Genomic DNA, 15,959 nt, shown 5'->3' with positions numbered 1-15,959 from the left:
GGAGCAATCGAAAAATCGAGCAATTTTTCGACACTATCATTAGTAAGAGACACTATCATTACAAACAGTAATTTGGTAATTATTCACAGCACGAGTCCTGTAATTCAGAGATTAGAAAAAGAATGAGCTGTCTGTTGTAAACCAGTATGAATGAATGAGAAACATGCAAACAGTAAGAAAGCTCCATTGACTGAAATAATGATTTTTTTCTTTCTTGTAGGTCTAGGAATTGGGTTATGAATTAGAGTTAGGCTGCAGTAATGCTCAACTTTTGAATGGTAGTGTGTTGCCCTTCAAATTTCTAGGCAAATGCGTGTGTGTGGCAAGGCCAAGGTAATGAACCAAATCGCCTGAATTGCATAAGTAGCCGTATCCAGCAGAATTACCCAACACAGTGAGGGAGCCTCATACTGGGAGTTCACACACATACACACACAATGGGATAAACGCACAAGTCAAGATACACAAACACACACAATTCCCAAGACTGAAGGCGAGAACGAGGGCGAAACAGTCTGCGGCCCTTAAAAGGTTCCCTTCAATAACAGAAAGAAGGACGAAGGAAAGACATAAAGTGGGAGAAGGAAAATTTCCTCTCAGTTTGTCCATCTGGAGGTGGTTAGGAGCCGTCCAGTGAGCGTGTTCCAGCATTCTGGCAGGGAGTCAGTGGGACAGTCGTAAGTTTCACAGAGTTATGACAGCGCTTCTCTCGCTAATACACACTGATATACAAAACTGATATACAAAACTGATAACAACACGCCTCTTTATTCACATAACAGACCATTGCCAATACACGAATGCCACCATCCCTAGTTTGTTGGGACTGTCGTTAGCAAAGCCACTTAATATTACAATTCTTTTGGCATTTTCCCACTTCAACCCCTCTCCGCTATAATAGAGGCACACCATATCTGACCGAGCCAAAGCATGGAGACTCCCTACAGCGCCCTCCGCTCATAAAACACACACTAATCACATATGAAGTGGGGCAGGAGAGGAAGAGGACGATAGAAGAAGGGCTCTTTCTGTAGTGCAGCTGGCTTGGGTTAGTTTAGGCTGTTAGTTCAGACTCCAACAGGTCCAGTGGAGGGTTTAACCGCTCCCCAAACAAGCCAAGAATGCAAGCAGCCCCTGAAGCTGTCCTCTGCCTGTGACCCGTGTCCCCTGTGTGTGAGCATCCATGGAAAAGGGAAATCCATGGTAGAGGGGGAAAAAAATCTGTCTAAGAATGTGTCCTCAGTAAAGGGGAGGATTAGGCTTTACTATATATCCTGTAGGTGACTATCTATCAAGAAATGTTTAGACACAGATGTACGTGCATGAATGCGTGTGCACAGCCATACAGAGGCTGTTATCAGGGCCACTGGGACATCCAAGAGCAGTCACTAACACAGAGACGTTTGAACAAGAACAGACCTGCTGAGCTACAACACACACGCAACTCTGTTTGACAAGAGTGCCACATCTGGCCTGCTTTCAACAACTTCAAGAATATTACACAATTTTTGTTTATACAACTTGAATATTCAAAATATTTGCATATTTCCTCTTCACAAATTATTTGCATTTCAGTTAAACGGCAGGCTTACCTTACTGAGATGAAACTCCAGCCGCCTCATAAATCTCTCGATCACTTTCACTTGCTGAGAGAACAGAGAATAACATTTATGATGTTCAAAATATTATTAACAGGCATCAGCAATTCAACTAAATGAAATGCTACTTTGGGTGCAGTTTCTATCCCCAAACTAAAGTCAAATGAAAATGAAGCATCCACTCACCTTGTCAAGTTCATACAAAAACCCCTATAACAGAGGAACAGAGAGAGATTACAAATCAGACATATTAAAATAAAAAAGACAGAAAACTTAAGTGCTCAGATTTAAATAGCTTAATACCATGACACAATTTGAAAGTTCTGAAATGGCTTTAAGTTTGAAAATTGTTGGGTAAATTAAATTAAAATCTTTTTATGTTTAGACTTACCAAGCGAGAGTTCCTCTTAGACTCCTTCATTTGTCTGTTCAGACTGTCCAGCTCCATCTGATGAACCTGCAGGTAGGATCTGTAAAAGTATGGGGCAATATCTAAGTCACTATCATTGCTTAATGTATTGTGCAAGCAGAATTGTGGTTTATTTCACCCATGCTAATATTAGAAGAGATTTCCTGCGCTGGAGAGACCTAAACGGGAAGGCCTGAAAATGGACACAGAGTTGTTTCTGCTCCATACGTGAGTAACATTGGTTTTGCAATGTTTCACAGAACCAAGATATGCTGTTGCTGTAATGTTAGCTATAGTGAAGGACAGTTGTGAGTGTAATTGTTTGTCTGGAGCTGGTGTGCTGCTTGTATATACTCTTGTGTACTGGATGTCAATTTTTGTTCTTTCTTGTCGTTCGTCATCTACGCTTTATTTTTGTGAATAATTATTTTGCTTTGCTTCAGCTATGATAAAGAGATATCCACTCTTGTATTACGAGTTCATGCATTTTGGGGGCAGAGCAATGAAGGGAGGGGCGTGTTTGTTTGGGTTGATTCAAATCTCAACAGCGTTTCTCAGAAGCCACATACTGTATACACTTTTACAATGCAAGTGTGTGTGTGTGTGTGTGTGTGTGTGTGTGTGTGTGTGTGTGTGTGTGTGTGTGTGTGTGTACATACTGCAGTCCTCTCTTTAGGGCCTCGTACACCTCATCCAGCCTCTCAGGCTGGGGCACCTTTGGGGGAGGTGATTTAGTAGAGAGTGTGAACATCCTGCTTGCTCTGGAGGGAGTCTTCCTCACGCACGCGGGGGTGCTGAACACAGAAAGGTTCCTGGGACACATATGAGGGACATAAAGCTTTAATATACATTTATCATTTTTAAGGTAATTTTTTGATGGTTAAACACTTTCCCCAGTTCTAGTTAACTCTAATGTGCAGAGTCAAATAAAGTTTTTTCCCCTGAAAACCTGGGATAGATAGAGACAGACAGACAGACAGACAGATAGACAGATAGACAGATAGATAGATAGATAGATAGATAGACAGATAGACAGATAGACAGATAGATAGATATGACAAATACATGTAAAATTTAGTTACAACGCAGAAAAAGGTCCATCAACCAGCCCATAATTATTGAGCATTAGGGCCATCTGTTTGTCCGACCAATGGCAGAGGTGTTTGAATGCAGAAAAGTATTATGGTCAACCAGGGAAACAAACAATCTCTTATCTACATCAATAGTGCTTTAGACCAACACTCGTCCTTATCGATTCAAGCTGCAATTGCTCTTCCAAGATGACAGACAGCTCAATAAAATGGAGAGAAAGACTGATGTGTCTTGATACAATTTGCTCCAGTAAAGCTGTATGAGGATACAGTCAGCAACAGTAGTCGCACTTAAAGAATTCACAGTAACATAAAGAGCGAATGATGGGGAAATCTGATTTCGCATTTAATCACAGTGATGCTTTATTTACTACAATATCATTTAACTCTGAACTCATATTCATTGTTTGAGTTTCTATCTTTTATCCTTCTGTTCATTCTGTCTGGATCTCGTTTGGTGTTCCTCCATGTTGTCCTGATAGTGGTCTTCTTTAATGTTTCATGCGTTCTCTGTCTCTGCTCTATTTCAACAGCAGGGGTTTGAAGAGTGCCATCCATGCTTTTGAATCAAAATACATCAACCAGAAGAGTCAACGCTCAAGAGCCACTCTGCTCCTCTGAAAAATTTACATGTTGCCACATGCTTACCTCTACAACATGGCACACATATACACTTGAACAAAAACTATGCTTATTTATTAAATAGATAAAGAAATAAAATAAAAATTCAACCACAGATAAAGTGTGAAGAGTACAAAATCAAATGGCTACAAGATTGACACAGATTTCTCTCAAAAACCACTCCCCTGTTTTGTTGGAGTGTCTCTTTTAAGCCAATAATAAATGTCCATGCTTTCCTGCTGCCTGTAGCCATAAGGAAATGTATGCTGGGTCCACAGGACGTCCTGTCAGCTGTGACTTCCCTTTAAAGATATTGAATGCCTTTGGTCAGAACTGAAGGACTAATGCTACACATAAGGGTGACATAAGAAAAATATAATAATATTTTGAACATTAATTTATACATTTAATATTTTTATATAAAAAAGAATAATACAAAAATAAATGTATATTAGTATAAATATTAATCATTAGCATTGACATATCTCAGTATAAATGTATTTGCTTCAAAAATAATTGTTGAATGTATGAACTAAACAGTAGTTTAAATCTAGTTACAAATAATGAATATATTTATTGTAACCATGGATATTCAAAAACTTCAATTTATTTTTATTTAAAAATGTAATCATTTTTGTTTATATTATAGTATCATTTTTATTCATATGAAAGCATGGACATTTGTTATATAACAAAAACAAAGGTTTACCAACAACATTTTAAATATATTTATAAATGTATAAAACAGCAACACTTACCTACATTTATTTAACTAAAACATTTTAATAAATGAAAATTGTCACAGATGGACCTCAATGACAATATTTTAGTGATATAGCAAACAAATCGCTGAATCATCATCAAACTTACTAACCCTAATACTATTTTTGCTATTGAAGTATAAATCATAGACACTATTAAACAAATCATCAATCATAATGCTCTCATACTCGCAAGTCACAAGGCAAGAATGGACCGTAATAAAATAGTCGACTGATGGTCTTTAGGAAATTTAATGGTCCAATAAAAAGTGCATTAAATTCACTTGCTGAATTGCTGAAATAAAATCATCAATATAACATGAATATTTGATATATCACCCACCCCTAATGCATGCTTGTGAGCACTGCTTCTGTTGTTTATCATTTATGCCTTATTTGTGTGTGTATGTGTTCATGAACATGCATGTGTAAGCTAACACTGACCTGTAGGACTTGTCGTAGGAGTTGACTCCGGCGAAGGACTGGCTCCTAGTGATGGATCTGGCGACGACCCTCCGCGAGGGGCGCACAGAAAGGGACATGGTGGATACAGATTTGGAGGGACTCCCTGCAGAGAAACAGAAATATTAAATGAGGTCAAACGCTAAATGGGTTCGGAGGCATAACGAAACCTAAAGGTAAATCAGTCACTGAATACAAAAAGACATTATTTCTAAACGAAAGTCTTTTTTAGAGGCACTGCCTTTGAACTTGCATCTTAAATGCAAGTGTTTATTTAGGCATTTAGGCAATAAAATCTCATCATAAGCCTTTGGTGCAGTGCCACTCAGGCCCTGAATGAATCAGTGGATTGTTTCATTTATGTAACGGTTCTCTAAGGACAAACTTTCTGTCCGCTCAAGATAAAAGCTTTTTAGATAAAAATTACTGTTTTTCCAGGAAACACTGACAAACCCAATAGTTATCTTTACAAATTGAGTCTGTGGAAGGAAAATACTTGACTCATTTGAGTTTCGTAACTCACATTTCTCATGTATCTTCCAAAGTGCATCTCAAACTGTTTAGAACACAATGAAAAGACAATTAGCCTAGTTGGCATTACGCAACTAAAATGAAGAAAAGCAAGTGATTCCAACCAAAACAAGCGAGGTTTCTAATGAAACACTCACCCAAATCCAAAAGGAGGCAATCTTTCAACTGTATGCTCATCCTTCAAACAAAGTCCACAGAAATGAAATGCAATCAACCCATCAACAAAAAGAGATGTACAGTTCCATCTGTTCCTTTTAAAATCAACATGAAAAGCCATTCTCAACCTGATGAGACGAATGAAAACAAGTATTTCTAAATGAAAAAGACATTGAACAAGAACAACAACAACCAAAAAATCCATCAGGAATTGACTGGATAATAAAAAGCAGCACGGCTAGATAGATGGTGTGATGGGACAAGTTAAAAAAATAAGAGTGCTGATGACATCATCTGAAAAGAAAAGCTGTTTCAAAGACAATTTTTGAAGAAATTAGATTTTTTAGGACAGGATTTTCTTATTTGAAACTAATATTCATTCAACAAAGAATTGTTTAATAAGACCAGAAACAAGTATCAAGAGACTATATAGGATACATTTTGGTCAATCTATACAAGGGAAGTCAATGGTAACCAAAACTAGTGGTTACTAATATTTTTCAAAATATTATCTTTTGTGTTCTGCAGAAGAAAGTCATAAAAGTTTGGAACCAGATGAGAGAAAATGAAGACAGAATTCTTATTTTTGGGTGGTCTATTCCTTAAAAGTTTAAAATAGACCACCCTGACTAATGCTAATCATAAATCTTAACATGAATCCTGGGCAGAAATATATTATATATATTCCCTTAATATATATCAGATCATATGGTAACTTTATTGTAAGGTGATGTACTTACAGTACTTAGAGTAATAACAGTAAATTATGCATAATTACAAATAATTAACCCTAAACCAAACCCTAACTCTATAGTAAGTACATGTAGTTAATTAATATGACTCTGTACTTATTTGAGTAAGTACAATGTAACTACGTCACCTTCAAATAAAGTGTAACCAATTGCATCTATTGCTGATATGCATGCTACTTTAATTTCAATGATTGATTTGCATAATCACTCTAAATTGATAATATCTATTCATGTTTTAGCTATGTCACCCAACCCTGACTGAGAGTCATGCTGGAAAACAGAGAGAGAAAGAGAAACCAATCATACTCTTCAGCATAGATAAAAAGTTTCTAGATTAGCTGTTCGTGGAGTTCCTTAATCATCGAGGGCTCATATCATTGACCCTGTCATGGCCTATCAGACATCACCATAAAAACACTCGGTGGACAAAACGTGGGAGGACAGAGCAGTCAAGATTACACTTAACACCACACCAATCATTGGGGATTTTAGCCAGGACAGGAACCATAAGGACCCACTCAGCCCACAGCTGGGACAATGAGCAAGAAACATGACAGGAAAGATACAAAAGCACACAAACAGAAAGACACTTAGACCAAAGACAAACCTGCATAGATTAACAAAGATACACTGCTAGTGCAAACAAACTAGTCACGTTTATCTCTATCAGAATTCTGAAGTTATCAGCCTAACGGAAAGTCAGTAGCATGTTACAATACAAACACAGAACAACTCATGCAAACTCACCCAAAAGACCACTTATTCAGCACAAAACACCACAGCGTTACGTAACAGCAGCAACTTCTCCATGGCTCTGTGAGAGCAGGTCGAATGCAGCTAGTTTTGTTTTAAATTGAATTAAGATTTAATCTTTCCAGAGAAGGGCAAGAGGAAAGAAACAGGCTTTGAAGTCTTTTAGAGAAAGTCTTAGGTGTGAGCCAGCATATCTGAGCCCATGAGGTCATTTAAGCTGTGACGTCAACAAGTGCATTTTAGTCTGACCCTAACTGGGACAGTTAGCACACAAGTTTTAGTCAACAAAGATGGGCAGTGCCTTGGATACAGCAATACATCACTGGATTGAGGAACTGAAACTAGAGTTAATTTTAAACTCAAAGTAGAGGAAGGAAACAACACAAGCTGCACTTTAATGAAGATCTTCATCTTGACATGCCTCAGTCTGCACTAATGAGAACCCTAAAGCCCATCTTTGACTCTCTGGACTGACTATTTCAGCTATGTGCAATTCATTCAGAGGCCATCAGAGTTGCTGAAGGGAGAATTCTTTGCACTGTGCCCAGCAAGAGAGCGTCACGGCTGGGGTACAGAGACATGTTCTGCCCTCCAGCCTAAAACCTCCACAGAGAGGAAAACCCCAGATCGTCTTACTGCGACAAAGCATTAATGGCTGGATTCAGCTTTTCAAGAGAGCTCTGATGGCTTTGTTCTTTGGGAAAACTGAATATAAAAGTGGTCTTTGCACTCCCTAGTTTTAATAAGATATACGTCTTCTCTGAATTACAGTGTAAAATGCTTTATGAGGTAAATGATTAACTCAATCAGCAAGCCACCTGGGTTTTCTGAGAAAAGTAAGGATGTAAATATTTCAAAAGCATTTCAGATTTTAATTATTCAAAGTTTGTTTGTCTGGTGATCAGTGAAGAGTGTGGTCTGTTGATGCTGATGCTGATGGAAAATAAAGACCTTCGTGCTTCCAAGCGTGGAGGAGGGGAAATGGTTCAACACTGAGGGAAGTGGAATTTTTTCATTTCCCGCAGGATATTCGACCGTCTGATAGAGGGAGGAAAGAAAAATAACATCTGCACAGCATACTAGCAGTAGAGATAACCCCTATATTTCTCTATTTATTATATGTTTCTATTATTCTCTTACTGACATAACACAATTCATTTACATCAGGGATGCCCAATCCTCTTCCTGGAGATCTACTGTCCTGGAGGTATAACTGTTAGCGAACATCCCGGCACTGATGAGAGTTACGTTTAGATGAATATGCAAATCTATGCTGGGTGCTTTCCTTTCAGTAACTAAATAAACAAACAACAAAAATAACAGCGGTGAGAAAATAGCAAGTAGGAAACATCTGATCATAGTGATGTGGACCTGTTTACATGACCTCTGCAATTCGGCTCTCCGGTCAAGTCACGTCACGTTTATTTATATATAGCACTTTATACAATAGAGTTCTTTAAAGCAGCAGCTTTACAGTATTAAACATTAAAAAACTGTATCAGTGTTGCTTTTGATTAGGATTAGAATTAGAATTAAACGTTGACTCTCCAATGTGTTCATGTGTCTACTCGCAGACGTCCGACCTCGACGGACTGCACAGAAGAAATTAACTGGAGAAGATTTCCACATCGAAGAAGGCGAAGCTTTATAATCACCATGAACCAAGTACGAAGGTGTTTACCACGAGTGTCCACTCCTGGAACAAACTCCAAATGAACTTTGTTTTGGCCTGATTTTGCTCGGAATGACATCACCAGAAGGGATGTACGAGACTAGTCGATTAAATGATACGGCTGCTGCTAGTTGACTTGGAAATACTAGTCTTTAAAAAAACAATTGCACATTTAATGTTTTGCTTTATATTTTTACAAAGGCTACGTTTAAATGAATGTCATGTTAATGCTACATTTTAAAATATATACATATACACACGTTTTATTTTTAACTCATAAACAAAATAGAATAGAATTCTAATATCTGACATTTATCAGTTATCAACCACAACATAAATAATTATTAGCTTATCTGTATCGGACAGAATTTTTATATTAGTACATCCCTAAAATAATCCTTGTCATCCTTAGAATAGTCAAAATAACATTAGTTTATTTCTAGCCAATTACAAAAAACAAAAACAAAACAAAAATCTAGAGAAGCCCCACTTCAATCAATAGCATCAGAATGACCATCACATCAGTTATTAAAGAGAAAGTATTTGCCTTGACAAATCTCATAATAAACACAAACACAACCACACAGAGACACACACACCTTCTAGTGGGCCTCCTTCTTTTGTGTCACCAGGTAAACAAGGTAAGTGACACATTCTCCCTCTTCACCATGACTTGTGTGGGAATCCAACGTTTACTACATTCCCTTCATACACCGGATCCTTTCACGAACAAATAAACACCATCAAAGCCTCATCCTTCCCAATTGTTGCTCTGCGTTTTGTTCCCACCTGTCCAACAGGACCCAAAGCCACCACTCCAACCACATTTCAACAAATTTCACAATAATCAAAGCTGGTCAGGCTCTTCTAAAGCGTGTGGATCAGAGTGGCTGACTGGATTGTTCTGGTGGTCTGGATTTGCTCCAGGACTATTCCAGAACAAAAAAGAAACTAGGGGCCTCCCCACCCCTGTTCTGACACAAACCAACTGGAATCCAACCATTACATACTCTGTCAACCAACCCAAATTAATGTGACACTTTACCAGACTACATTTTATGAATGCATTCCGTTTTCGAGCTCTATCCACCCAATGTGAAAGGTTGGGGTGAGCACCTGTAAAATAAAAGCTTTCCAGCACTTTCTCACTAAGAGAGTCTGTGATGATAGGACATTCGTTATGTTGGAGCCAGTAGCCTCGCTGTCTCGGACACATTCCATTCATATCAGAGATTACCAAAGTCTGGTGTCTGTCAAACAAACACTAGTACATAGTCAGAGAGGTAAGAAACCTAAAGCTGTGTCCAAAAAACTCTCTGGGAACAAGCAAAGATAATCAGTCGGCTCCCAAAACATCGCAGCGTGATATCTGGGGTCAGTCCTGCACCTTTCCTATCCCACTTCACAAGCCTGTAACCTGACCTCCACTTTGAGAAAAACAAAAAAATAAAGATGTGTAAATTATTTATACAAATACATGATCAAATGTGATTAATATAGTAGCACTATACCATTTTAAGGACTGAATGCTAAAAATAATCAATTGAATTTGAGATAAAGAATCGATTAACATTTTTTTTTATTTAATAAATGTATGTTGAATAATATGTTTGAAATGATAACTTTTAAATATAATATTGAATGACTATATTCAATTTATCCTAGGAAAGTGGAAATAAAAATTAACAGAGGTACTAGTATCAGTATCCTGCCATTAAATATGATTTAAAATATATAAAAAAATATCTTAATGTTTATTCTACATTAATTTGGCCATTCAATATGTAAATATATTTATGATAACATAACAAATATACGATAGGACAGAAGCCTTTGTGATTAGTTAGTTTACAATACAGCAGATATATACTTATAGCTTTATATATAGCTTTCCTGTAGCTCAGTGGTAAGAGCATTACCACTGCCAGGTTGTGGGTTCGATCCCAGGGGATTGCACATACCTATGTATAAATGTATAGGATAACGCAATGTAAGTCGCTTTGGATAAAAGCGTCTGCCAAATGCATAAATGTAAATGTAAATATAGGCTATATTATGAATGTATATACATACTGTATACATGTATATTTGTACGTATGTACTAAGTGTACTATATATATATATATATATACACATTTGCGTAATCAATTAACAAGGCTGTTGGCAGATTTTACAAATGACACTAGGCCACTTGGCCACAGTTATCGTCCAATAACATGAAAAATCTTGGCCTGGCCAATATATCAGCTTATCACTTTCATCTATCAATATTTTGTACTGAAATGCTGCTGTGGAAATCTTTCTTCAATACCAGGATGTGACAACAAGCACCTTGAGAGTTAATAATAGTCATGTGGCTTTTTGAAATCCCTTAGCACTTAACATTTGCCCCACATGGTGTATCCTTCCTTCCATTCTCTGAGCGAAGGCCCGAAACAAGAAACTCACTTTGTATCCCTTTTCTTCCCTCTACAGCTGTACATCTTTTTATAAGCTCAAAAGTTAAGCTATATCATTAATAATAAGCCAATACTTTCAATAGCTCTCTGCAACATTTGGCCAGGCCTGAGGTCTAAAACTATGAGGATCATCTGAACAAGTGTTTAGAGCTTCTCCTTTACCAGGATTTAAGTAAACCAGAGGTATAGTCCTAAGGGCTAAACTTAAGGACCTCCCTGTGTGTTTGTTCAAGATGACCCTGAGGTGCCACACTGAACCTTAGCCCAAAGTAAACATACTTTGAGTGTCTTTATTCTCTTTTGCTCCAGCAGAACCATCACATGGGAACCCAGTGGGACGCCTGTCCCAGGAGGACAATGGTCCCACCACAAAATCCAAAAACCTCGGGACAGAAAAAGTGTTGGACAACGATAAAAACTACCGTCGTTCCCCTCCCAACTAACTGTGAAAACATACACAACTCCTGTTGTGATGATGAACTATATCATGTATCTTTTCAGATTACTTTCACTTCTCTACAGCTGACCACACCACTGAGAACAATTTATATCAAATTTCTTTTCAGCTCAATTTTGTGTTTTGCGGAATAGCATCTAATAGGTAACAACTTTTGTGATACGTTATCACTTCTTGTGTGCTTTAGCTATGGTTGTCAGCGTCCTTGGTGAGTCAAAACGAAATTTAGCCGAGCAAATGTTGGCGATTTTCAATACGTAGAGAAAAGGATATCTTTCTACATCATTCTACAATAAAACAAAAAAAGATAAATTAATTCAATGAACATTTAAATTATTCTAGTCACAACACACCTGACTGTAGACAAACCCTAACCTGAACACCCTTTACAACAGAAACACCAACATTCAGTTGTAACTCGACAATATTACATGACAAATACCAAGACGATATCTCACAAAACTGTTATTCATAAATCTCAGAGTACCTCCATATCCACTGTACATTTTGTGGTGTCGTCTTCTGATGAATGCTGTATAAAATGAGTGTGTATTCCTCTTCAAAGACTCTTCAAAGTAAATAAGTAGTAGAAAGAACAATCACAGTCCCAGCTGTGGTGGTCTTCATCCCCTAATCATACTCTCACAACACTGGCAGAAAGAGAAATAGAGAGGTTGCCAGGAAATGGGAAGGCCGTCGCCCTCTTCGCAGCCCACTCCTCCCCCTCTGTTCTGTTTCCCGTTCACTTCCCTGTCTGACATCACACTCTTCCTGCCTCTCCCTTTTCCAGCAAACGGCCTGCACTTTGTTTCTTAATGATAAACACCCAGTACAGACGCACTCCAGAAGTTTCCAGCTTTCAAGCTGTTACTAATGAATCTGATCCTGTCATATTTAAACAATTTGGCCATGAATAGCAAAAAACATTGACTTGAACAGTGGTGGAACATCTTTCAAAAGCTAAATCACTTGATTTAGCCTCAGATAATGCTTGAGTAAAACTTCTAGAAAAGTGCAAGAATGTCTGAAACTTAGAAATTGCATTCTGACAGCATTTTCCATAAGATTCATGATTTGGTTTTTATTAAAAGGATCTTCAATTCAAGCTTGTTTTAAATCTAAAACACTGGTCCTGACTCCTGGGGCCGGTTGCATAAACCTCTAAGACTAGTCTTACAAGTTAAACATCAATTTATTTTCTTTAAGACAGTTCATAGCTTTTTTAAATCAGTTACATAAAAACGTAGCTAAGCCTACTTTGATCCGCTGATCTCAAGACTTTTATCAGTGTTTAGTCACAGATTCAGGGTAATTCCCACTTTCCAGAATCATGTGCCATACGGTAAATCTGATCACTATCTATACTGTGATAGGTGAGTGGAGTTTTGCCTTTGGCTACTGAGAATCAAAGACAACATTGTGTGGATTTATTTGAACGAGCAAGAAGGTGGCTGGCCGCACACTGGAGTCATACAGACTACAGAAGTCTATCAAAACATTTTATTTTATTGTATTGCATCGTGCAAAAAGTGCAAAGTGAAAGTCAATTAAAAACAAATGAACAGGACTGATTATTTAGTGAACTTTCATGTGAACATGAATATGCGATGTCAGTACATTTCTGCTTTATAAAATAGATTTTTGGATCACTAAAGCTGGGTGGAAAACATGTCAAGCACTTTTGTCAGGGCAATAATTTGACAGGTTTTTTTTTTGTTTTGTTTTTTTGATAAAAATGTTGGTCGGATGGTTCTATGCATTGATTGGATAGAGGCAGATCTGAATGCAAGCTTGTGGTTGATTGTAGGAGAGGCTGGGGCTTAAGCGGACTAAATGACTGGAGAAGTCTGTCAATGATCGAGTTATGATATTTACATATGATGATACGATAAAAAAGCTTTTTAGAAATTGATAGGGTGAATTTCCATTTCAAGCCAAATTTAAAAGCACCAATCAAAAAAAACGTTTTACATCCATGAGGATTTGCTTAATCCATGTATAAGCTGTCAAATATTTCATAACATAATGCCACAGTACGTGATAGCATAGTGATTTTCAGACACACAGAAAAAGCTCTTTTTTAAAACATGGCACAATTTATTAAGACTAAGCCTGTGTCTTTAATAGAATGCCAAGATATAAGCTGTAAAACTGAATTTCAGTTTCCCTTGATCAAGAATTTCATCTTGAAAAACTTTGTGGCTTCAAAGCTAAGTGATGAAAAGCAGCACAGCTCATCATCAAAGAAAACAGACGATGTTCAGCGCAGGTCAACTTAATGCAACATATTATTATTATTACGTGGCTGAAATAACAGATCGAAACAAACATGTTTGTGATGTTCAAGTGAGAATGTGAGTAAGGGGAAATGCTGGAGACAGCTGGCTTGCATGACTGGTTTTTGTAGAGTAAACCTAGACTTGACTGCTTCCACATACGCTTCTAAAGAGCTGTTTAACCTAAATTCCTCTCTGAGCGTTGCTATGGAAGTCGGCGTTCATATTTCATTAATTGCCATCCATATGCATCATACACACATAATGGTGAAGGAGCAGTTGATGTTTTTACACCTGATCACTTCATGTGTTTTCTCTGATCTGAAAAGACTTGGTGTAAATGCCCTCTGAACCGCTTTCTAGATGGATTTAAATCCAATCACTCAAACCACTTCAGGAGGAAATAAAACGCAGCTCATTGCTGTTGCTTTCGTTGACAAAAAAAAAACACACAAAAAAAAAACACACAAAATATTGTATGAACTAGGGATGGATGATAAATTGCTGAAATAATTACGTTTTATAAAAAAAAATTTATAATTAAAGAGCATTGTTAATATTGCAATTATTTTAATGCGCTAAAAGCTACATTTTGAAACTATTTAGCAACAATGGCTGTTTAATTGCTCTGATTGAAAACAAAACACCCTTCAAATACTTACGGTGTCACAAGGTTGAAATGCAGATACTAGATTATATTATATACTAAAGTATATTGCCCAGCCCTTAGTAAGACTCCTACTAACATCTGGATGTATTACTGAAATCCTGTGATGCTTCATTTTAAATATATGCTGGTATCTAGTGCTGTTATTTTCAGAGCTGATATCAGTGCAACACTCTCTCACGCAGTCGGTCAGCAGACAGAACCTTATCTTAAGGTGTCTGATTCATTTCCTCACACAATTTATTACTCATACAATGTTATGGATAAGGCCAGCTTGACTAAGGTTTATCGGTGTACCACAGCATGACATCACTATGGTGATACTGCATCTGTTATGATGACACCAGGGCAATAGACAGAAAATCACATGAGGGCACAGATCATGCACAGTCTGACTAGCTAACTAAAAGCGCTGATCATTGCAGAATGAGAAATTAACTGTACATTGTAAATGTGCAAACAAATTCAACTATGAAGAACAGATTATATTTCAAGAGCGAACACGTGCCTTATAACTTTTTCGAGGTCCATAATTGGTGTGAAAATTGATGAAACTTAACATAATGTGACAATGTTTACAAAGTATTAGTTTTTCATATTCAGATGTAATTATTACATTATCCACATCAATTGTTCATTCATTCTGAGAGTAATTTCAACCAATTTGATTCTTTTAATTGATTGCCTAACAGTAAAAAAAAAAAAAAAAAAAATCACATAATACTCTGGTGGGATAAGCGAGCAATTTTGACAACACTGTCATCAAGGAAAATAATATGATCAATCACACCATTTGGCAATTCCTGTGTTTAGCAGAAAAACAAGACCAAAATTTGATTAAATACAATTATTCAATGTATATTTAATGTAATTTTCATGCTTAAACGTTCAGCATGCCTATTCTGAATATATAGAGTGTAAGAGACTGATTGTTTTTAACGCCATGCCAGCTTCCGTGGCTATTTTCATGATGAGAAAAATGTAAACTCTAAAACTATATTTGGTTTAACAGCTAAAAATGTCTTCAAAAAAGTTCACTAAATAAAAAAAGGTTTCTCACAGGGTTAAAACAAGCACAATCTAATAAAACATGCGTCAATGATAAAGAGTTTTGGCAGAAAGAACCTGTTGGTGGAAACTAATTTACCTTTCACGCTCTGCACGAACACTTGGACAGGCATATTTGATGCATATTTTATCTAATGTTAACGTTAGAGCGAGCGGCCATTTAAAGTGGCTAACATTAAGCTATTACAAACATGTTTCAAATGATAAACCATGTTTGAGGTTGATG

The 15,959-nt window shown here is 37.1% G+C and overlaps 1 protein-coding gene across 4 annotated transcripts in view; it reads right to left on the bottom strand.

The window, feature by feature from the left end:
- The window catches only part of ripor1 (RHO family interacting cell polarization regulator 1), a 75,454-nt gene that overhangs the window by 29,111 nt on the left and 30,384 nt on the right, over positions 1-15,959 (bottom strand). For 2 of the 4 annotated variants that reach the window (XM_082182468.1, XM_082182467.1), the window contains exons 2-6: positions 4,925-5,048; positions 2,667-2,819; positions 1,990-2,068; positions 1,785-1,808; positions 1,593-1,646 (exon numbers count right to left, since the gene is read on the bottom strand). In XM_082182468.1, the coding sequence (XP_082038594.1) occupies positions 1,593-1,646; positions 1,785-1,808; positions 1,990-2,068; positions 2,667-2,819; positions 4,925-5,022 (408 nt within the window). In that variant the 5' untranslated portion in view covers positions 5,023-5,048. Of the gene's footprint in view, positions 1-1,592; positions 1,647-1,784; positions 1,809-1,989; positions 2,069-2,666; positions 2,820-4,924; positions 5,049-12,209; positions 12,843-15,959 lie in introns of those variants that run through there. The other 2 variants (XM_082182466.1, XM_082182469.1) reach the window with 2 other exon arrangements.

Source organism: Leuciscus leuciscus, assembly GCF_965113295.1.
Source record: "Leuciscus leuciscus genome assembly, chromosome: 10".
In the NCBI taxonomy this organism is placed as follows: Eukaryota; Metazoa; Chordata; class Actinopteri; order Cypriniformes; family Leuciscidae; genus Leuciscus; species Leuciscus leuciscus.
Note: the sequence above shows the minus strand (reverse complement) of the source record. Positions and strands in the feature narration are given on the sequence as shown.